Source organism: Dama dama, chromosome 24 (assembly GCF_033118175.1).
Source record: "Dama dama isolate Ldn47 chromosome 24, ASM3311817v1, whole genome shotgun sequence".
NCBI lineage: Eukaryota > Metazoa > Chordata > Mammalia > Artiodactyla > Cervidae > Dama > Dama dama.
In genome coordinates, this window is record NC_083704.1 from 57620128 (window position 1) to 57644068 (window position 23941).

The 23941-nt window shown below is 53.0% G+C and overlaps 1 protein-coding gene across 4 annotated transcripts in view; it reads left to right on the plus strand.

Annotated features, from left to right (window-relative positions):
- The first annotated feature begins 1185 nt into the window (after positions 1 to 1185).
- The window catches only part of SLC6A20 (solute carrier family 6 member 20), a 54309-nt gene continuing 31553 nt past the window's right edge, over positions 1186 to 23941 (plus strand). For 2 of the 4 annotated variants that reach the window (XR_009690393.1, XM_061128826.1), the window contains exons 1-5: positions 1186 to 1367; positions 13163 to 13303; positions 14869 to 14960; positions 18705 to 18932; positions 23322 to 23432. Coding sequence is in view for 3 of the 4 variants with exons in the window: in XM_061128826.1 (XP_060984809.1) it covers positions 1247 to 1367; positions 13163 to 13303; positions 14869 to 14960; positions 18705 to 18932; positions 23322 to 23432 (693 nt within the window). In the remaining variant the exon portion in view is untranslated. Of the gene's footprint in view, positions 1368 to 10454; positions 11041 to 13162; positions 13304 to 14868; positions 14961 to 18704; positions 18933 to 23321; positions 23433 to 23941 lie in introns of those variants that run through there. The other 2 variants (XM_061128827.1, XM_061128828.1) reach the window with 2 other exon arrangements.

A 23941-nucleotide genomic window follows, 5' to 3' on the forward strand; every position in this document is an offset into this window, starting at 1 on the left:
TCACTTATCAAGTATTTTCTTAACTGTTACTATATACCAAGTGGACTGTTCAAAGTATGTAATTATTAGTGTGTTACCCATTCATTTATTCAGCCTATAATAATGGCTTCTTTATTGAGCACTTAGTATGTGCCAGATAGTAAGCTAAATTGTTAATTCTCACATGAACCCATGGAAAGGGGAATATATCTGTTCGCGCTATAGATAAGGAAACAGGCTCAGAGAAGTTAAATGCCTTGTTCAAGGTCACAGCCAAGTCAGTGGCTTTGAATCAGAACTGAGATTCAAAGCCAGATCGTGCATTATTCCAAAGCACCTGACTTAGTCGCTGCTAGGGACCTCCTTAAACCCAATCACCTTGAGAGACTGATAGAAACAGGAGGCTTCTTAGGTCTCAAACTGAAGCTAATGAATTGGAATCTCTGGCCCCAGGAATAGAATATCCCACCGGGGTTGTTGGAAACCTGGTCCAGCCCACCTCTCCCTACCGAGCCATACAGCTGGCCCTGCACACAGTAGGCACACACAACTTATCTGCAGATGGCAGCAGGTGGCTGCGTGGGTCACTCCCGCTCCGCTGGGGAGGTGGGGGAGCCCCTCACTTTTTCCCGGTCTCTGAACAAATGTAAGCCCCCTCCTCTGGGAAGCCCTCCATGACCACCCCAGCCTAACACCCCCCGGCCCCGCGCCCGCCCCGTAACTGCTGACCCCTTTGCTTTGCCTTCGTTGCCCTCCTTGTGTCTCTCTGTCTTAAATATGGGGTAAGATAAACCATATGGAGTTATCCTTTCTGGGGGTAAAAGCTGGTTGAAATGGGCTCTTTCGTCCAGTCCACTGAAGCCTTTACCAGAGCGTCAGCTCCCGGAGGGCTGGGGGACATCCGTGTCGTTAACAGCCCCATCCCCAAAGTGTGGCACACGGGTGGCCACACTGCGAATGACGCCTCCCCGGAGCGCGCAGCCGACACACCAGCCCCCACGTGGAGCCGCAGGGGCCGGGGGCGCCTCCCTGGACGGCGCGATCTCGGGCTCCTTCCCGGCCACGGCGGCCCGGCGGCGGGGTGGGGCTCGCCGTCACCCATTTACTAGCCTCGCCCCTCCGACGGGCGCGCCGTTAATGAGATTAGCAATTAAAAAGCGGGCGAGCGGCCGCGGCAGAGGCGTGGGGCCATCCCCTGGCCGAGCCGGGCGGGACGGCGCTCCTGGCGGCCGCGCACCCACCGCGCCGCGCGCGGAGCCCCGGGGCCATGGAGAAAACGCGGCCGCTGTGGGCCACCCCGCTGCAGTTCGTGTTCGCCTGCATCTCGTACGCCGTGGGCCTGGGCAACGTGTGGCGCTTCCCGTACCTGTGCCAGATGTACGGCGGAGGTGAGTGCCCGCCCGGGCTGCGCCCACCCCGCCACGCCGGCGCGCGTCCCTTCCCAGCCGGGCAGCCCGGGCCGCGCTTGGCTTGGTCCCGTAGCGCGTGCCAGGAAACTGAGGCTCAGAGAGCAAAGCGATTTGCCCAGAATCACGGAGCCCGGAATTGGACCTAGGACATCTCAGTCCACAGCGGGAGCCCTTTACCAGAGCGCCCTCCCGAGCCCCCTGGGGCGGCCAAGCGCCCCCCAGCACCCCCGTCACCCGGGTCGGTCAGGCTGCCGCGCTACGAGCAGTAGGAGTCGTCAGGGACACTCTTTTCCTCCCTCCGGAGGAGAAATGCCGATGATCCGACTGCTAGTGTGTAAACCTTAGGTTTAAGTGTAAAAAGTGAGCAGGAAATAGTGTTTAACAGAAACTCGTTATACAACTTTCAGATCTGAAGCGCATTCCTGGCAGCATGACTTGAAACTCAAGATAAAATGATCTTGAGCTAGTTTTGTTTTTTTTTTTTTTTAACTTTTTAATCACAAGATTGATTTGGGTTTGGAACCACAGTAGGCAGGAAGGCTAATCACTGTATTTCACTTTAGTTCGTTTTTTGCAGCATTTCCCTCACATCGCAGGGCATCCCGGTGCTTTCACTAGTCAGCTGCACACCCACACAGCACCCCTACCTTGCCGGGGGCTGGAAGCACCTTCTAAGACCTGCCAAGGAGCCTCGGAGGCGGCCAAGTGCATTTGGGGGAGGCAAGGTGGCAATAGGGATTGAAGTCTCAGCATTAAAAAAGTTTTTGAATTATTCCATTTCTAGAATTTTACCGAAGTAAAATAGTTCTGAGAGAAGGCAGACACCAGAAGGACGGCCTCCGTCTTTAAACAAGAACAAGACGTTGGAAACTTCCTAAGCCCTCAATTAAAGGGGATTGCTTCCATGAATTATGGAACATGCACGCCATGCATGATGCTCTTGGAAGCCATTAAGATGATGTTTTCAAGAAAAGTATTTGAGTATTTTTTCACGTCATACATTAAACAGAGGGAGGGAAGTCAGATTCGAATCTGTATAAAATGGGTGCTCTTAATTATGTTTGAAGCTATGCAAAGAAAAGGGAATGAGCAAAAACATACCCAAGAGAATAAAACAATAGATATCTCTGGGTGGTTTTTGCTGACCTTGTACTGTGTGCGTGTGTGGTGTCTTCTATAATCAGCGTGAGCTGTTTTTTTCACAATAAAGGACAATGGATGTTAGGTCAAAGTATTTACCAAATCTAAGCCATTTAAGAAGACTAAGACTAAAGGCTCCATCACTCTCACCCCCAACTCCCAGCTCAAAAAAGACAAAACAAAGATGACAAAAGGTTGTACAGGTTTTTAAAAATAGTGCATTCTTAATCCTATGAATCCTTTTTAAATTTGAAAGGCATATATAATATGTATCATAATTATTTGAAGTGCATGTGTTGTCATATGCTGTAACAGCTTGATAATTGACTTTTGAAAGAACGGTCAGGATGAGATTTCCACATCATTCTGTGTTCAGCACACCTACCCACCATACCTTTATCCTGGCTACACGTTTCCCAAACATCAGGCCAGGTGAGCCGTACTGTCACATGGCTATTTAATCCCTTGTTTCTAACGACACCATCACCTGAACAGTCTGCAGGTAGACACCGGTAGGGAGGGGTGGTTCTGAGGTTGAATATAATTGACCCTGGAATGACATGGGGGTGAACAGCACCCATCCTCCATGCTGTGGAAAATCCCCATATAACTTACAGCTGGCTCTTTGTATCCATATTTCCTCTAGAGCCACGGTTCAGCCAAATGGGGATTATATAGTATTATTGGATTTACTATTGAAAAAAGCGTGCGTATAAGTGGGTTCATGCCTTTAAGTCAGGGTTGTTTAAGGGTCAACGGTATATATAAGTTGCTGGGGAGATGGTAAGACCTTCAAGACCCACGAAAAGAAGGAAGAAATCTTGTACGTGGTACAGAGTCCACTTAAGCTGATAGGTGGAAAGGTAGATGGATGGATGATGCTTGACCAGAGAATGGATACTGGACAGAGGATGGATTGGGAGGGTGGAGACAGTGGATGTATGAATGGATGGATCTAGGGTGGACACATGTAGCTTAGGTGGGTGGCATCCTCTCAGTCATGTGTCTGCAGATCAAGGATCAAAGAGTTTATCCTGTCTCACTGAGCATTTGCCCACCCAACACCTACCCCTGTTGTCACCTCATCTTCCAGCACCCCCTCCAATAATCCTGAACAACTCTTTGTTTACTGAACACTCACTCTGCCTGCACACTTTGCTCAAGTTACTTGTCCACCTGGACGTTAGCCTGGGCCACTCCCAGCACCTGGTCTGAAGGACTACACTTTGTTCTCGAGTTTCTGTTGCCCACTACCCCGTCTCTGTGAAGTGGTGGGGTCAAAGGAGGCACCCAGTGAATGTCTGCTGAATGAAGAAGGCAGGTCTGTTAGGAAAAGCTGCAGCGTTTGGGAGGCGGGGGAGCTGGGGGTTTCCCCAAGCCTTTGGATGCCGCGATGTCACCTACAGTAAGTGATGTATGTTTACACTCCCATTCTGTACCTGACCGGTAACCACCACATCATGAAAAGCTCTAGTCGGGTGTCTAACTTCCCTCCGCACAGAGCCCTGGCTTCCACCACCCCTACCCCCCACCTCCAGCCAACAAAGAGCTTGTGTATAAACCGCAGAGCCAGGCCACGCCAAAACACTCCCCAGAATAAAAAGGATTAGGGTCCCGCTCCTCTCCTTCAGGCTCTGCCCGTGACCAGGGAGGCTGGATCCCCCCCTGGTCTGCGGGCCGGGCGGCACGAGGAATGTTAATTCTGAGATTACATGCCAGGTGCTTACAGCGCCCCGGCACTGGAACAAAGGAAAGGCAGCGAAGGAATTGCTCACAGTCCCTGCTCGGCAGGTCAGCGGGCCTTGGCGGCCTTGCCAAAATCTGAGGCCGTGGGTTTAGGAAGAAATCAGGGTACAAACGTGTTGCATCCTAACATGTGGAAAATGAGTGCACCCACGGTTGACTTTTATATAAATTTTCTCTTCATTGATGGCCCAGTGGGTAAAGAATCTGCCTGCAGTCCAGGAGACACAGGATACACGGGTTCGATCCCTGGGTCGGGAAGATCCCCTGGAGGAGGGCATGGCCGTCCACTGCAGTATTCTTGCCTGGAGAGGCCCATGGACAGAGGAGCCCGGCGAGCTACAGTCCATGGGGTCACAAAGAGTCAGACACGACTGAGCACATGCTCAAATCATGGAGAAAACATGGAGGAATAGCAAGTTATGTGGCTAATGGAAAGGTGGCTTACTTTTTTCCCCTAAATTTTCTCTTTATGATATTTAACCCTTAAAGTGGGGCAGTTAGGGGGCATCTGACTTGGCAATAGGGTGATGTCACTTTTCCTCAAAGCCCCTCCTGCTCCTCCCTGGAACTTAGATCTGTGCATCTCAGATTTGCCCACCGAAGCTTCTTGATAAACTACTGGCCCCACCCCTAGAGATTCTGATATGGAGATCTGGGGGGAGGGCAAACTGCATTTCTGACAAGCTTCTAGGTAATACCAATGGGTGCTGCTGGCCCGTGGACCACACTTTAGAAGAACCCCACCCCACCAGGCCACTAGCTGCTGGGAGCCAGGCAGTGGGACTCCGTTCATGTAGTGCTGGCTTTGGAAGGAGAAGCAGGACTTAATTTATGGTGTTTGCTGGTGTGTGATATAAATACAAGATGGTCACGTTCGGAGGGCAAGTGTGGTGTCCAGTGTGGTGTGGGGTTTGAGGAGACGTGTAGCTCTTGACAGCTGGTGTGAGCGGGCCCCGGCACACCTGGAGCGGCAGCCCTCCGGCCGGCACCCAGGCTGGGACTGAGCCACACCAGGTCAGTCCACGGATGGACAGGCGGACAGCACACCCACTGCTCTCTTGTACTGTGTGTGTGCGTGTGTGTGCGTGCGCACGCTCTGTCTCTGGCTCTTGGTGTTTCTGCAGTGCTCCTGGATGGAACAGAATCCTGAGTTTCAGAGGCTGTAAAGGGTCAACATAATTTGGCAAGTAAGCTTGAGATGCTGGGTCCCAGGCGTCAGGAAATGCGGCTGGGCGGTCCCTTGAGAGAACACGTCTGTGGCTCGTCCTGGGGTTTCTGGGTTTCAGTCCTGGTAACAACCAAGCTCTTGGGCTCCTAAGACGTGCTGGGCACCTGGAGGGTGGACACAGGGGACTGCACAGAGATGCCAGCAGAGTTAGCTTGGGGTTAGGCTGGGCCCCAAATAGGGAAGAACCTTTGTATTCTAGCACGTTAATCACTAAAGGGATGTTGCCTTAAGCTTGAATTATACATAATGAGCCATCTCTGGCAACCCTGGCTCCAGGGATAAGAAGCATCAAGCTAAAATAGCTTTGTTTAGTTCACAGGAAGGCCTACCTGGGTGGCTCAGTGGTAAAAAAAATTCACCTGCCGATGCAGGAGACCCAGGAGACTTGGGTTCGATCCCTGGGTCAGGAAGATCCCCTGGAGGAGGAAATGGCAACCCACCCCAGTAGTCCTGCCTGGAGCGTCCCCTGGACAGAGGAGCCTGGCGGGCTATGATCCTTGGAGTCGCAAAGAGTCGACTGAGCGCTCAGCTCAGACACATCCTGATCAGGCCCACGAGTGAATGGCTGCCTTGCTCTTCCCCGCAGCAGGCTGACCGGAAGCAGGAAGTGCTTGGCTTTACTCCCTCCCCCTTCCTATAAAAGAGCCTGAATTCTTACTCCGGGCTTTGAGTCCGCCATCTTCTCAGTTCGCTAGCTTTGAGTCCGCCATCTTCTCAGTTCGCTAGCTTTGAGTCCGCCATCTTCTCAGTTCGCTAGCTTTCCAACCAAAGTCGCTCTTCCTGGCCCCCGCAACTCATGTTTGCATTACATGGCCCGGCATGCAGTCAGCAGTGCACACGTGGAGTCAGTAGCAGATCTTGCCTTGGGGGAGTGTGTGAGTAAGGCCCTGAAGGCCTCAGGACCTCCTGGCCTATGCACCTGGGCTTCAAAATTCCCCAAACCGCACTGGCTTCCGCAGTGCCTGGCGTTCGCAGCTGGGAATTGATATTTGGGATCCGATGGGCTCCGTGTAGTAAGGTAAATCGCTCTGGTGTGTACAGCCGGAAACTTTATTTCCTTTGTGTGTGGAGCTTTTTCTTCAAAATAAGGCAAGTTGTTATGTCTTTGAGTGGGCTAACCTGTTGGAGAGAGGAAGGAGTTGTTGGACTTTGACCTGGTTCGTTTGCGTCTTTGTTTTCTGTTCTGTGTTTTAAAAAAACGGGTACAGATTTATTTTTGGCTGCTCTGCATCTTCCTTGCTGTGCTCGGTCTCGGTGCCAGCGCGGGCTCTAGGGCACGTGGGCTCAGGTGCCCCGCGGCATGTGGTCTTCCTGGACCAGGGGTGGAACCATGTCCCCTGCGTTGGCAGGCGGGTTCTTAACCCCGGGACCACCTGCTTTCTTGGATTTTAGCATTTGTATGGGCCGTCTATATTTTGTCTTGAATTTCGGTCTTTAAAAATGGGAAAATTTTCAACTATCCCTAAAGAAAGCCCTCTGAGGCATGTTTTGGATGAGTGATCTGATTACAGCTGTGAGTGGAAGGTGATGCTATTTTACTGTAACCCTGAGTGGCCACAGTACCTGTTAGGATGCCCTCCTCAAGGGCTTCAGGCGGGGTTACCTTGGGACCCTGTGCATCAGGTACTGCCAGCCTTGCTGTGTTAATGGCATCGCTTGCGGTCTCCTGTGTTGTTGGCATATGTAAAACTCCGAGACCAAACTGGAGGGTTTATTTAGGATTTTTGATTGTCTTTGGGCCTTTTTGTTTCATTTTGTTTGGTCCTGTTCCTCCATTTACAGCCAAATCAATTTGATGATATTTAAAATACTTAATGATGTCACATGGAGGAGAGTAATAGAAAAGAAAAAAAACGAAAACCTTCTCTTATCCTAGGGATAAAAGAAAGGTTCCGCTTGGTTCCTAAAATCACCAAACGCCCCAGCCCAGAATTCAGCCTGGTTGGTTGATTCCAAGGCAAAGGCACCCCTTTTGTAGTTAGAGGTAATCCTTTGCTATTTATGGTCTTAGGGTGGGCTGCTCTGTGAAGAATTGGGGGAAACTGATGAAATTCTCTACATGCAAGCGTTTGAGCTATTACATCAGAGAAAATAAGAAGAAGAAGGTAAAGTGAAGGAGGACAGGTCGCTCCAAACCTTAACTCCTCCAGCTGAGCCCAGGACGGCCCCTCCTTCCAGGGATCAACCAGAAAACCCCGTGTTAGTTCTGGGGCGCCGGGACCCAGTCTGGTATCACCATCTAAGACCCGGCAGGGCACCAATTGGGGCCAGAAGCCACTCCAGGACAGGGCAACTTACCTTACCCCGTCGTCTCGTGGGGGCCTCAATGCCAAGCACCTGCTGGCGAGGTTTCTCGGACGTGTTTATTTGTAAAGATCGTGACCCCCTTACAAGGAGGCTCTCCTACACCTGAACCCACTTGGCGTATCACAGCTGAACCAAATTGTGTCTCCATGAGGGAGGCCCGCTCTTATTAGAACTTCGCTTATCAGCACGTCCTGGCTGGGCTTTGAAAAGCGGACCCAAAGCAAGAGAGTCTGAACAAAATTCAAGCAATTCAGCAAAAACCATATGAAGACCCTTGTAAATTTTTGGAAAAGATTTATCAGGCCTACAGACATTATACTAATACAGATCCTGAGGCCCCCTGAAAATATAAGAACGGTAAACTTGACCTTTTATTGGTGGGGGTTAGGGAATACCTTACAGCAGGAGAAAGTTGCAAAAATTAGTGCGTTTGGAATGAACCCTTCTCAGTTGGTAGATGTGGCTTCCTAAAAGTGTTCAACAGGAAACAACAACAGAAGAAAGAAAAGGCAAAATGAAATGCCACCTTTTTGGAAGTGGCACTGGATTCCTTCAAAAGTGAGTAACCCAGAGAGAGTTTAAAATCCTGGGCACTATACTAACCTCTCCACGAGTTTGTCTCCAACAGGTCTCCCTGTCCAATGAAGTAAATGGTCATTTCATTGTAACTGGAGACGTGTCAGCCTGTTTGTTTAATTTTGTCCAAGTAAAAAGTCACAGCTAACACAATTTTCCTCACGCTTCTGTCGGTGGCTAGACACATCTCCTGGTCTCATCAGGCCTGGCTCACACGACTGTATTTGCTGGTGGGTCTGCTGGGCTGGAAGGCCCCCCACATCTCGGCAGTTGGTATCGCCTTGGCTGGACCCCTTGGCTCTCCTCCGTGTGGCCCCTCACCCCCAGGTGGCCTGTGCGTGGTGGCCTCAGGGCCGTGCTCCAAAAGGATGAGGCTGGAGCTGGAAGGCATCTTGAGGTCTGGGCTCTGCACTCATCATGGTGCCCCCTTCCCCACATTCTAGTGGACAAAGCCAGTCCCAGGGCCCGCCCAGACCCACGGGCGGAAATAGACTCCACGTCTCTGCAGGAGCCGCCAAGAGCGCGCGTGTGTGGCGGGGTTTAGTCTCCCACACTTGTGCCCCATTGACATGCAGGGGAGCAGGCTCACCAGTCTCAGGCCTCTGTCCGCTTCTCTCTGATGCCAGGCCCTCCTCATACAGAGCCTGGGTCAGAATTCTTGTATAAAATGAGCTTGAGGAACAGTCCAGTTGGAAGAGGGTTTGGTGAGTGGACTTGTTCTCAAACTGATCACAAAACAAAATTCTTTTATTGAGATTTTTTTTGCATGCAGAAAAATTCACATTTTTTGGTGTACAGTTACATGAATTTTGACCAGTGCAGGCAGCTGTGTTATCGGCACCGCAGTTATGGCCCGGTGTAGTCAGCCCCTCCTCACTCCAGCCAACCCCCGAAGCCACAGCTCTTTTTCCCAATAGTTTTGCCTTTCTCAAAATGTCGTATGAATGGAATCACACAGTGCGTCGCATCTTTTGAATCTGGTATCTTTCACTTAGCGTAATGCTTTTGAGATTCTCCCATGTTGCTGCTTAGGAGAGCTTGTTTTTTTTTAATTGGCCGAGTACCATTTCATTATATAGATGTACCAGGGTTTATTTATCCATGCACTCACTGAAGGACAATTAGATCGTTTCTGGTTTATGACAGCTGTGAATACAGACACTGTAAACGTCGGTGTGTAGGTTTTTGTGTTTGCAAGTTTTCATTTCTCTGGAGTCAATACCCAGGAGTGGGATTTCTGGGCCAGACAGTAAATGTGTGCTTAACTTCAGAAGCAACTGCCAAGCTGCCTTCTAGAGTGGCTGAACCATCTTACATTCCCACTAGTGACATATGGGAATTCGCAAATCCTCACCAGCACTTGGTATCGTCAGCCTTTCCTGTTGTAGGCATTCTGTTAGGTGTATGCTGTCATCTCATGGAGATTCAAGTAATGCAGTCTTCTGATGAACACCATTTATGTATTTTCTTCAGTGAAATGTCTGTTCATTTTTGTACCTTTTTGAACGTGTTTTCTCATTTCTGAGTTTTTATTAATATCTATTCTGGATATAAAGAAACATGGATGTCTTTGTCAGATGTGTTTCCCTGATGCTTTCTCCCAGTGCTTAGCTTGTCTATTTGTTTTCCAGACTTCTTTCATGAAGCACAGTTTTAAAATGAAGCCCAATATCTTACCAACATTTTTTTTTATTATTATTATTTTTTTTTTTCCCCCAGTGGGTTTTGTCATACTCTTATCAACATTTATCAATATTTTCTTTCACAAAAAGCTTTTCTGATGTTGTATCTAAGAAATCTAGGCCTAACCCGAGGTCAGAAAGACTTTCTCTTGTGTTTTCTTCTAGAAGTTTTATAGTTTTAAGTTGTCCCTTTGGTCAGTGATCCATTTCAAGGACCTTTTTTGGGTGGGGGGGTGCGGTGAGCGGTGTATAAAATGTGAGATATGGGTTGAGGTTCATTTTTTCTGCATATCGATGTTCAGTTGTTCTTATTTGTTGAGAAAGTGATTGTAGACCAGATCCACTGGGATTGTGTGTCAGTCGGGTGGTGGGAGGGGATAGTAGAAACCTCTGAAGGGCAGGGCTGAAGAGCCCTCATATTCCCATCTGGGCACCAGGCCTTGAATTTCCAACCTCCCCACGGGTGGTGGACCATCAGGCAGGCTCTGTGAGAGAGAAAAACGTTCTGTGGACCTTGCCAGGCCTCCCATGGTTACTGTTTAACGTCTTGGGTGAAATCAGGCTTTCCTTACAACCACTGAAGGCTGCTCCAGGCAGGCCGTATCAGCACAGCCTGTACTGACGGTGTCTGTTGGGCGGGAGCCCCCCGCCGCCTCTGGGACTCCTTGCTGTTGATAGGAGCTGGGTGAGATGCTGCCGCCGGGAGAGGGCCTGGCAGAGTCCAGAGATGAGGGGCGGCATTTGCAGTGGCCTGGAGTGAGGTGCGTGTGCAGAGCCCTGCTGGTGGGGGCCTGCTCCGGTGCGCACACGCTCACGCCTTTCTCTCTGGGGTGAGAGGGTCGGGCCGGGGCTCTGCGTGGCCCTGGCGTCAGCCCTCTCCTTCTGGGATTTCTATCCTGAGGAGATAAACGCACAGACCAGACTTCGTTTACGATGGCAGAAGACTGGCAACAGCCTGAGTGCCCAGGGACTGGTGAGGAACTGTGGGCATGTTCTCCTAGTGGAAGGCGCACGGTGTGGTCCAGAGAGTGGTCGTGAGACCCTGTCAGGGCAGAAACGTGGGCTATAGGACAGCACATGTGTATAGTGGAGGCTTTTTTTTTTTTTTTAAATCTATTTGGCTGTGCTGGGTCTTGCTTGCTGCACGTGGCATCTTGTGTTGCGGGCTGCAGAATCTTTCTTGCGGCCCACGGGCTTAGTTGCCCCGCGGCATGCGGGATCCTAGTTCCCTGACCAGGGAGTGAACCCGAGGACCCTGCATTGGAAGGCGGGTTCTTAACCACTGAACCAGCAGACCAGTCCCCAAGGGAGCATTTTTGTGAATATTAGATGTGTCTATGAGCATATGTACTGTGTATACCTTAATACTTCCAGAGCCAGTTCCTTCTGTAAGCAGCCCCTAATCCCTACAGCTGTAGGGTCAGGGTTTTCTTTTAATCAGAAGTCCTGCCCTCCTCTCCCAGTGAACCTTTTTTCAGGTCCATTGCCAAGGAGCCAGGAGCTGGGGGACAGATGTCCGAGGGTGTGTGGAGGAGGAGGAGACGGGACCAACAGCAGAAACAGTGGGGCAGGTGGGCTGGGGGATGCCCCCCCAGCAGGCTGCCAGCCTCTTTCCCTGTGTCTGGGGGTGGGGGCCCTGTCTTAGCTCTGTTCACTCACCCTGGTCCCCACTGTCACCCAGGGTGCTTGTCTGCTGGTGGCTTCTTGGGAACCAGTGGGTTTAAAGTCTGTACTAGTCATAATGGTGGTGGCGTGCAGTTGCTCAGTCATGTCCGACTCTGCGACCCCATGGACTGTAGCCCACCAGGCTCCTCGGTCCATGGGATTTCCCAGGCAGTACTGGATTGGGTTGCCATTTCCTTCTCCATCACCCCGACCTAGGGATAGAACCTGCATCTCCTGCATTGCAGACGATTCTTTACGACTGAGCCACTTGGTAACCTGTTATTAAAATGAAAATTTAGGCTGAGGGCCACTGTATAAAACAGACATATGTACAACAAAAGTGCTCTTCCACGGGAGGCGGTGGCCTGGGTTCTGTCTATTGGGGGCCCTTGTCTTCACACAAACCTGTCAAGCCCCGACCTCATCTCTGTGCGGAGTACTGTGGCTCTCAACAATCATGAGGCCACTGAAATTCTTCTGCCCGGGTGACCCCTCATGGGCAGGAAGCAGGGCTGCCATTCTCCCATCCTCCCCACACTCAGCTCGGGGCCTGCCCAGAGGAAGTGTTCGGTGAGACACCTGTTTAGAGTAGCACCCCCCGTGGGGCACCAGGCGAGCCCCGTGAAAAGCCCAAAGGAAGTACGTGGAGGTGGGTGGCCATCTGGCTGGATCGAGGGGCGACGTTCAGAACAGTTAACCACTCAGTGGTCCGGGCTCTGACCCGGCATTAGTTGCTTTAGGAGAAATGGAACGGGGGTTTCTGGCAGAGGTGGGGGGGCCGCTGAGGCACTAAAGGTGCTCAGGGGTCTTGGGACAGCGGCAATTTACCACGCAGGATGGAAGTATTTAGAAATGTTAAGGACTGATGTGGCCACATATGATCCATGGATGGAATGATGAGTCGAAAGATAAAAGGCTAGAAGGATGGGTGGATGGACAGAAGAGTGGGTAGGTGGAAGGATGGAGGCTGAGTAGACAGGTAGGAGGGTGGTTCTGGGGAAAAGGTAAAATACAGTAATGGATGGGTGGGGCTTCCCTGGTGGTTCTCTGGTAAAGAATCCAATGCAAGAGACATGGGTTCCATCCCTGGTCTGGGAAGACCCCACATGCCACAGAGCAACTACGCGAGGACTACTGAACCCGAGCTCTAGAGCCGCGGGGGGCCACAGCTACTGAAGCCCGCTCACCGCAGCTGGAGAGCAGCCCCCGCTCGCTGCAACCGGAGAAAGCCCGCATGCAGCAACGAAGACCCAGCCCGGCCCAAAATCAATAGAATACATTTTAAAACTGTGTTTAAGAATGGATGGATGAACGTCAAGTTAGGAGAAGGAAGCGGGAATAGGATGGGGGAGTGGGGAGGGTGTGTGGGGGGGAGTCCCCGGGGAGCCCCGGGTGACGGCCGGCTTCGGCTTCGTCTCTGGCCGCCGCAGGGAGCTTCCTGGTGCCCTACGTCGTCATGCTGCTCGTGGAGGGCATGCCGCTGTTGTACCTGGAGCTGGCGGTGGGCCAGCGCATGCGCAAGGGCAGCATCGGGGCCTGGAGGACCGTCAGCCCCTACCTCAGCGGCGTGGGTAAGTGGGCGCCCCCGTCCCCCCGGGAACAGGTTAGTAGGCCTTCCCTAGTGACTCCACGGTACGGAATCTGCCTGCCAACTCAGGAGATGCGGGTTCCATCCGGGGGTCGAAAACACCCGCTGGAGGAGAAAACGGCAGCCCACTCCGGGATTCACCAAGACTCGGACGCCACTGAGCGATTAACTCACGCTACTGATGGCTTGCCAGTATTCTCACCTGAAAAGTCCCACGGACAGAGGAGCCTGGCTGGCTACAGTCCAGAGGGTCTCAAAGAGTCAGCCATGACTGAACGACCGCACACACTCACACACACAAGAAAGGAACGGCCCAAGACAAGAACTGTAACCAGTGTCTGGGCCATTCCATCCACCATCGTGGGAACCATGCAGTGGCTCCTGCTAATTTCTGACGCCTGCCCCATCAGTGAGCACCTGCTCCGTGCTAGGTCCTGGCCCGTGTGAGTGTGAGCTCACTAATCGTCATCACACCAGAGGGCTTGTGGGGTGCTGTCAACATGTCTAGTGCATGGAAGCAGGGGCCCAGTGAGTAGCAAGAGGGGCACTGCCTTCCCTCCCGCCTCCTGAGTTACTTGGAGCCGGTGTCTGGGGCGCCCTCATGGGATCTTCGCCCAGCGTGGCCCTTGTGTGCCAGGCTCCCCTGGGAGCAGGACGAACTTTGGCCAGCAGTGGCCATGGTCTGTTCTGCTCGCCTCACACACACCCACACCCACACCCAGGCAGAAAGGGAAACAGGAAAACAACAGGAAAGTTTTAGGAACAGGGCGCGTGTGAACTAGCACGTAACTTCATCTCAGGTGCAGAAGTGTGTCCAGAGGCCTCACACATACAAGCGCAACTGCCCCCTTGTCTTGAATGGCTGTTAATTTTTAACACAGAGGTGTGTGGTTTTACGATCGCCCCAAGCCGTCAATCACAGAAGGCTTCTCCGAGGCAGCGTTTGTGGCCTGATAGGAAAAACACCAGATGTGGGTGCCAGCCAGGGATGCTGGTGAATGATTACCAGCCAGCTCTGGGAGGCAGGGTGGGGGTAGGGGAAGGCCCGAGGAGAGGTCCCGGAGCGGGGGCCGGGCCTGGAGGCACGCAGTGGCTCTCCAGACCCCCACACTCTGCTCTGGTCCCCTGGCACCCCAACTGGTTCTCCGCAGGCCTGGCCAGCTCAGGGGCAGCCCCCATCCCCTCCACGCCTAACACCCCTCACAGCCTGCTCCCCACCACCACCGGGGAGGGTTTGGCACCAGTGACCCCGCTGTAGGCAGGCCGAGGAGGGCGCAGTCATGACATCTGGCATCAGTGACAAAGCGCTTCTCGGGCAAGGTGCGAATCCCAGCTCCACCATTTGGGAGCAGCGTGGCCTCCGGCAAGGGCTGTGTGTCGGCTTCCCCCTCTGCAAGGTGGGCCTGAGGTCGCTCTGCAGCTGTCAGGCCCCTAGAAGAGCACCCAGGGCAGCGTCGCCGGGGAGAGGGCGGCAGAGGGCGAGACGAGCCTTAGGAAGCGCTCGCGGGGCTTGGGGCACTCCTCAGGCCCCGCGCCCCATCTCTGCAGGTGTGGCCAGCGTGTTGGTGTCCTTCTTCCTCTGCACATACTACAACGTCATCAACGCCTGGGCCTTCTGGTACCTCTTCCACTCCTTCCAGGTGAGCGGACGTGGGCTGGAGCAGGAACGGGTCGGGGGCGGCCTCATGGGAGCCAAGCCAGGGGGCGGCCGGGCACCCCGGACTGAGCAGAGGGCTTCCGAGCTGGGGATCCATGGACCCCTGCTGTTTGTGTGATGTGTGCGTACATTTTTGGAGAGTGGGCCCACAGATTTCATCGGGTGCGCTCTGAAGGATGTGACCACCCCCCTCCAAAATATTAAGAACCGCTGCCTGCTGGGCCATGGGGAAACCCGTGGGGAGAGCTGATGGGGAAGGGCCCCCCCCACTGAGCATGACTGCGTGGCCTCCCTCCTCTTTCCACTTCCTGCCTCTTACCATGTGTCCTCCAGGTTTCTGACGCTAGCCAGGTCCCTCCTTGTCTTTGCAAACGTTCTCCTAGAAGGACCACCATCACCCTGTAACACAATAGAGGCTCTTCCCAAAGATACACAGTTGAAAAATGCATTTCTGATGATAGCCCTAGTTGATGCTCATTGTAGAAAATGTGGAAGGGACTGGGACTTGTGGAGAACAGAGGACCCTAATTCCACACCGAGAGGGGGGTCTTCGTGTCTGAAGCTTCCCCTCCACGGCCTGTGTTCACATCTTTTCCTCAAGAGTCTGCCCATCCGCTCCCAGGGCCCCTCCTCGTGCAGCCTCCTGCACCTCAGCCTCTTCCCAGACGGGGGAAGACGGGGAAGAGACGGGAGCCCACTGGGGGGGTGTCTCCCTCTTCGCCCCTGAGCCGGGCCTTAATGAGCCAGACCCTGTCTCCAAGGTCAGAAGCTACATGGGCCTGGTCGTGGACTCTGAACTGACCCCAGCTTGTGAGGCCAGTCTCTGGAGCATTTGAGTACACCCTTGGGTCTTTGGGGCCCCAAGGAATGCTTGGGAGAATGACCTCAGTAGTCAGGAGCTGGCATCTATTCTCAGAAGGTGCTATATTCACATCCAGCTGTAGCTCTCCACTCTGCCACACCCAGGTTGTCTCGTGGGAGAATGCCCGGACAGGAAGGACTCTGCCCTGAGCTTAGCTATGCCTCTTCTTCCTCTCCCTGGCTCAACCTAGAGTTCCATGAAGACTAGTCACAGCCTTGCCTCTCTTCCACCTTCTGTGTAGAAGCAGGGCAGCTCCTCTACTCTCCAGCCTATTGCAGAGTAATGGTCTCCAGTGACCATTTCCTTCCTCTGTGCTGGGCTGTCATGTACGGTTGAGCAGGTTGTGCACTGCACAATGCCATTCCAACTAAAGGGTTGCCATACATGCTGCAGGCATTGTATATATATAGGCATCCTTAAGGCCATTTTCCGAAAGTGGAAGTGTTGTGTGTTCTTGTAACAAATCAAGATGATTTGACCGTTTTCCAAAGGCCAAGTGTATAAATAAAGTAAGGGGGTACCATTTTCTAACCCTCAGAAGTGTAAAAGTCAGGGATTCCTGGAAATCACTTGGCCGTTCATTCCAGCCTTCACAGGTCCATGCGCCTCTCCCTGCCCCTCTGCCACGAGGCCTCCTCCATGGCCCCATAGGAATGACAGTACCTCCAGCGCAGACACTCACTCACGCTTGCTCCGGGCCAGCTAGCGCCACCAGCACGTTAGAACTGTCCCCTTGTGTAATCGCGACCACATCCTGTGGTGCTGATGCCTGAGGTTCCTGAGGGGGCCTTCAAAGCCGGAAGGCTGGACGCAGCAGCCTGGCCACGGGGTCTGTGCTCTGGTCCAACCAAGTCGGGCTTCCCAGCTTTTCCCCGTGGGAGCTCCAGGCTAATAAAGCATGTGAATGCAGGGATCTCAGCTTCCTCACCTAGTGATTCAGGGGGCGGAGAGAGGCTGGGTGCTGAGAAGTGGTCAGTCTAAGTCTTTCCATACTTAAAGCTTCTCCATGCTGGCTGCGTGCTGGGACCCCCCGGGGGAGCTTTTAAAACTCTGAGACCCAGGCCCCACCCAGACCAGTGAAATCTGAGTCACTGCCGATGCAGTCTGGGCATCAGAGTTTTTAAAGCCTCCCTTCCTCTGAGCGATTTAAGTCACGTACGTGTAGCCACGGTTGGCGACCAGCCTGTGCTGAACAACAGCAGCGATGCAGTGAATGGACGCGGTCAGTGCCCCCAGGCCAGGCAGACCCCGGGGGCTGTGGTCTGGGCTTCAGGTCCTCAGGGACCCCCCACCTGATGGGGTGCAGTCCTGGCTGTCACACCTCGGTTTACCCCACGCGGCCATTCTCTCCACTTGTCCCCCTCGCTTAGCAGTCCAGCCCGAGGGGCTGCACGGCGCTGGTCCACGAGGGTGAAAGTAAAAGCTGCAAGGCCTCGGATGTGAGGCCAGGAGGTCACGCGGCTTCACTTCAGTGCCTCCTGTGGGTCAGAGCAAGTCACAGGTCAGCCCAGGTCGCGGGCAGGGGCAGAGGGGGCCACCTCTCAAGGGGGGCTGCTGGTGGTCACCTTTGGGAGCACTTTAGGTCAAAGCTAGAAACCGGCTCGGAGGGGTCGGTTTCTGCCAGGAGTCCCAGCAGCACAGGGCCTAAGCACTTTGCAGGTGACCTACGTGGGCTCCAGCTCCTTACCAGCAGAGTGGCCCTTGCCCATCAGGTAATGCTGTTGGGCTCATTTCTGTTTCCTGTGAAATATAGGGGTTGAACCCATTGGGGTTAGACTTGCTTCTGTCAACGGGGAGTGTTTGTCTCATGAAATCTGATCCACGCGGGGCTGGTTGTGTCAGAGCAGAGGTGGGACCCTAACCCCTCCCCTCCCCCACTCAGCTCCGCACTTCTCTTTAGCTCTTGGCCTTGAGTCATGTTCATCACCCCTGCGCCATTTAGGCGCTCTGGCTGCTAAGGGAGAGAGAACCCAGCTGGAACTAGCTGAAGCAGAAGTAGCCCTTACTGGCTCTACCTGCAAAGTCCAGGAGTGGAACCGTTTCAGGTGTAGCTTGACTCAGGCTCAACGGGATCAGTACCTGCATCAGTACTTTCTGTCTTAGATAGAGAAGAAGGCTGTGGTGGGGACGAACCGCAGCCCCCTCGAACTTCCAGACACAGTGACTGTTAGGAAATGCCTGTCTCCACCTCGGTAGCAAGGGCAGGACCCGAGTCTTATTCTTGCTGGGGTTTGCTAGGGGCTGGTGGAAATAAAGACCACCCAGATGAGAGCAAGCAGGGGCTGTTTATCCATAGCTTGTTCTAACGAGGGAGTCCTATGACTTGCATTTGACAGAGACTCCAGGGCAGGCAGAGCACTGGGGAATTGTGTTGGGTGTGTGACTGGTTAGGGGAGGGTCTCTGGCTTTTTCCTCTTGGCCCTGAGTTGGAGGGAACACAGGTTCAGAAAGCTGCAGTCAGCGACCAAGTCCTGACCACTCCAAGCTGACTGCAGGCGCTGTGCTTTGGGTTCCTGGGCTGGAGGCTACAGAGGTTGTGGGTCAGAGTCCATTTGTCATAGACAGTCTGGCCATTGTCCCTTTGATTCGGCCTCTGCCACCCACCATGGAGCTGAGACGTTTTCAGCAGACACCCACGGGGTCGCTGGGAGTGTGAGGCCCCTGCCCGCCTGGCCCTCTGCCCAAGCCCCGCCTGTGCCCGGGGTAGGGGAGAGCCTTTGGCTCCCCTCTGCCTTCAGGAGCTCCTGCCCTTCGGGGATCAGCGACTCTTCCAAGAGCCTCCCCTCGGGCCCCCTCCCGTCCTCCCACCCCAACCTTTGGCCTCCGCCCGCACCTCTGAGTGTAACGGTGCTTTTGACCCCGCAGGACCCGCTGCCGTGGTCCGTGTGCCCGCTGAACGGCAACCGCACGGGCTACGTGGAGGAGTGTGAGAAGGCCTCCTCCACGCAGTACTTCTGGTACCGGAAGACGCTCAACATCTCGCCGTCCATCCAGGAGAGCGGGGCGGTGCAGTGGGAGCCGGCGCTGTGCCTCATCCTGGCCTGGCTGGTGGTGTACCTGTGCATCTTGCGGGGCACCGAGTCCACCGGCAAGGTAGGACTTTGGGGGTTAGCGCCCCGGGCAGCGGCGGGGCCCCTCCGCCGTCGGCGCTGGGGAGGAGGGGCGGACTGCGATGCTGGAACGAGTCTAGCCGCCGGAGACGGCCAGCGGTCCTGCAGGTCGCAGCCCTGAATCTCGAAATGCGGACCTCCCCCGTCCCCGCAAAGATGAGCATGTCTGTCCCAGTGCCCTGCCCCTACCATCCAAAGGGTGCCAGGCAGTTCGACCTAGTTTTCCTCTCTGTGAAAACTTGTCATGTTGACACGCGTCCCCGGCACACGCTGCACTCAGCCGCACCGCGGGGAGAGCCCCTAGAACTGGGGTGTCCGGTCAGACCCTCAGAGCTTCCAAGATGGTCCGTGAGGGGTACCTCTGAGCACTGGGACTTTAAAGGCTCTCCAGGTGACTCTAGTGAGCAGCTGAGTTGCAGAACCTTTGGTCCAGGCTGCTTTCCATGACCTAGAGAGCTGTCGGGCCTGATTAGAAACCTTTTCTCTTGGCGTGTCCCTAAGTTTACGGTCTTGGCGGAGCGGGGACGTTTCTCTGACCCGCTCCAGGTGGGAAGCCTTCCTGGAGGGTTCCCCTCACCTCCCATCTCTCCAGCTGCAGCAGACGCTCCGGGCATGCATGTGCCCACCTCGTGCCCAGTCACGCCTCACAGTGCATCCATCGTGGGTGGAACACGCACGATGTTTCAGTCTTCAGGTCTTCACAGGAGATCTCACTGTCCACTCACCTGAGGCTTTCAGAGGTGAAGTCCTGCCCGAGGGCAGAGCCAGCAGACCCCGCTTTGCCCCAGAAACTCCCCATCATTTTCGATTGAACACCTCCTGTTGGCCCACACTTTTCATGACTGAATCAGTCCCGGCTTTTCCCTTCTGAAGGTCATAAGAGCCCACCTGGCCTCTTCCTCCTGACCAGCCCGGTTGCCTTCTCCAGCCCCACCTTGTGTCTCTAACTCTGGTTTGTTAATTAATGGCTGTGCTAGTCTTGGTCGTGGCATGCAGTCCTCACTGTCGCCTGTGGCATCTTTCCATGTGGTGTGCGCGCCTCTCTCCAGCTGTGGCGTGTGATCTCAGGAGTCGTGGTGTGACAGTTTAGTTGCTCTGCAGCAGGTGGGATCCTAGTTCTCCAACCAGGGATCAAACCCCCGTCCCCTGCACCAGAAGGCAGATTCGTGACCACTGGACCACCAGGGTAGTCCCCCGACTGTGTTTCTTGAGGCATCAAGGCCAGAACTACCCCCAGTATTTTAGGTGTCCAGTGACACCCCAGTATCATGTCTAGTAGGATATCTTCTTTCAGTTTTCAGGGCCCCGTGATGGCCAGCATCTTAATCCCAATAACCCCCTTCTCACCATCAAAAACCTGAGATTCTACAGCAACTCACTCTGTCCCATCTTGAAGTTTGGAGGATATTTTATGCTCAGAAAAAAGGTTTCGCAACTGGCCTCTGCCGAATTATCATGAACATGATCTAGAAGATCCGAGGGCAGTATCTGCAAATGTGGAGATTCAGCGAGGCCATCCCTTTTCCAGATCACTGAGAAACTTGCCAAATGAGGACACGTCATGACATGAAAACTTACTTCTTCTTATTGTCTATTTCCTCGGCTTAAGCCACGCCCCTCTTCATGACAAAAGTGCCCCAACGACTGTTAATTTATGGTATACAGCAAAGTGATTCAGTTATGAATATTCTTTTCCCTTGTGGTTTATTACAGGATATTTAGTGCATCCTGTGCTAGACAGTAGGACCTTGTTGTTTATCCATTTTATATATATATATATATATGTGTGTGTGTGTGTGTGTATCTTGTAGTTTACATCGGCTAATCCCAGGCTCCCAGTCCACCCTTCTCCCGCCCTCCTTTGTCCTTAGCAACCACAAATCTGTGGGTCAGTTTCTGTTTTGGAGACAGGTTCATTTGTGTCATATTTTAGATTCCACATATAAGTGATATCATGTGGTATTTGTCATTATCTTTCTGACTTCAGTTAGTATAACTTCTGGGTCCATCCATGTGGCTGCAGATGGCATGATTTCATTCTCTTTATGGCTGAGTAATAGTCCATTGTTTACATATATCACATCTTCTTTATCTGTTCATCTGTTGATGGACATTCAGGTTGTTCCCATGTCTTGTCTGTTGTAAATAGTGCTGCCCTTACATAAGGCTGCATGTATTTTTTTTAATGTTAGTTTTGTCTGAATATATGCCCAGGAGTGGGACTGCTGGGTCCCATGGCAACTTTGTTTTTAGTTTTCTGAGGCACCTCCATATTGTTTTCCCTGGTGGCTGTACCATCTTACATTCTCATCAACAGTGTAGGAGGGTTCCCTTTTCTCCACACCCTCTCCAGCATTTGTTATTTGTAGACTTTTTAATGATGGCCTTTCTGACCGATGTGAGGTGATGCCTCATTGTAGTCTTGATTTGTCTAATGACTAGTGATGTTGAACATCTTTTCATGTGCCTATTGTCCATCTGTATGTCTTTGGGAACATGTCTATTTAGGGCTTCTGCCCATCTTTAGATTGGGTTGTGTTTTTGTTTTGTTGTAGTTGTTACTGAGTCATAGGAGCTCACAACAGCTCTATTAATGGGGGTGAATTTTGTTAAAGCCTGTGTGCTGTATATTGGCCTTCTTTGTTGGACTCTGCTTTCTTCCCCTCGAAGGTTTGTTTTCAGATTATTGAGAAATGGTTTTTCCAAGTTCTTTAGGCTGGATCACATATCCAGCAGTCCTTCTAGCTTCCCTGATTGGGGAGAAGTGAGCCAGCCTGGTCTCGACTGAAGAGAGATTTCCAGGAAACTTGTTCACCTGAGGTGAAGGGGGGCGGCTACCAAGGACTGACTCTGTGTCCTCTAAGCGCCCACTGGTCACACACCATGGTCACCCTCCCCTGCTGTCTCTTGCTTTCCTTCAGCTCACTGGCCAGATGCCCTCTCTTTCCACTTGCCCATTCCCATCTTGAACCTGGTCTATCTTCGTGTAATCTCATGTGGCTGTGTTACTCATCTCAAGTTACAATATCCTCACTTAGGAAGCAATCATAGAAGACACGCCCGGCGTCTGCCTGCCATCCCCGGGGTCAGAGGGCAGAGCACCACGCGGGCGTCCTTGGAAATCCGTGGGGCGATAGTGCCGCACCTCAGTGGGCGTGGAGGGCCGGGTGCAGCTGGACTTGAGTCACCAGCTGTTTCTCACAGAGGGACCCAAACATGAAGGGAACTGCTTTTACTTTAAAAAAAGAAAAAGAAAGAAAAAAAACCCAAAACAATACCCCTCCACCCCCAACCAGACAAAATAACCAAGCAAACAAACAAATTTACAAAGTGCTTGAAAAGGGGCTTTGGTGCACATACGAATTGATCTGCAGAAAAACAAATTCCAGCCCTGTGTGGGCATCTGTGCACTTGAAGGTCTCTATTGTAAGACTTTGTGAAAAAAACTGCCTAGCATTGAGAGGCTACTTCCAAAGCTACCATGAAAATCAAAGATCAAACATCAGTGAACCCATGACATACATCAGCAGGGAAAGAACTGGTTGACAAGTTCCACTGATATGCACCTTTAAAGCCCGTGGAAGGCCTCTCTCTCCTTCTGAGGTGGCCCACACTCTGTATGTGGGGTGTGCTCCCCTCTGAATAAATCCACTTCTTACTGTTAAAAAAAAAAAAAAAGCCCGTGGAAGTGAGGCCTTTCATAAAAACCTTTGAATTTCTACTGTATTTTTCACAGGAATACCAAATGACACTGCTTTTCCTTTATACACTCATGGCCAAGCTTGTCTCAGGCCCCAGTCCTGGGGGTACCTGACCTTCATCCAAGCTCCTGGTTGTTTTGTTTTGTTTTTTCCTTTCAGAGACGATATAAATCCTGTAAGGGACTGCTTCCTGCTCTGTTTGGGCCACGAGGAAGCTCAGAGATCAGTCTGGCTCAGAAACTGTGTAGCACCTCACCTATTCCATGAGCCGTCTTTTCCTTGGGGCTCATCTTCCTGGGTTGCCCACATTTTCTTTTTACACGGATATCTCATGACGTATTCCTGTGGGCGGCCTTGAGTCCTTTCTGGAATAAGGTTGAGTTGAAGGGAGACTGGAGGACAGAGGATTCCAGGACCTGTTCCCTCTTCTCCACTGAACAAGAGATTTCCTGGGGGTCACACGCGTGGGCATCCATGCCCACCACCCAGTTTCCCAAACTCAGAACCCGTGTCTGACCAAGAACCACAATACCTTCCCAGCTGTCGGTCGCCCAGACAGCCAAGATGGTGCCGCGGCGTTCCGTGGGGATGGCGGGTCTGCCTGCTTGGGCCTAAGGGCCCCATAGTGCCCGCTCCTCCAGGGAGCTGACTCTGTGCTCTGGTGCCCATAGGTGGTATACTTCACGGCGCTGCTGCCCTACTGTGTGCTCATCATCTACCTGGTCAGGGGCCTCACGCTCCACGGAGCCACCAACGGCCTGGCGTACATGTTCACTCCCAAGGTATGGGCTGGAGGGGAGGGGCCCCAAGGGTACCCCCATTCATCCCCCCACTCTCCAGGATGGGTGGAAGGGGGAGACCAAGGCGGGTGGAGCAGTCGTGAACTCAGGGAAGTAGATGTGAGCCTGCCAGGCAGTGAGGGTCGTGGCTTCCATGTCCTCAGCCAGGGAGCCCCCACGCCTGTGAATTCTGGGGCCTGACTCTGTGGTCCACCTACATGCTTGTCCTCACAGCCCCCAAACTCTGCTGCCCCAGTCCCACATCTGGCCTTTGCCCCAGTCTCACCCCAACCCTCCTCTCCAGCTGCAGACCAAGTTGTTCACCGGGAGCATCCCTGCAGTCAGCTCACCCTCCTGCTCACACTTCCAGGCACCCCTTTCCCTATGGAGGTGAATCCACACACAGCAGGGACCCCGTGATCCTGCCCCATAGCTGATGCTCATCAAGAGGGCCACTGTCGCCTTTGGGACAGGACAGTCATTTAGCAAGTCTGGTCCCTGGAAACAGTATG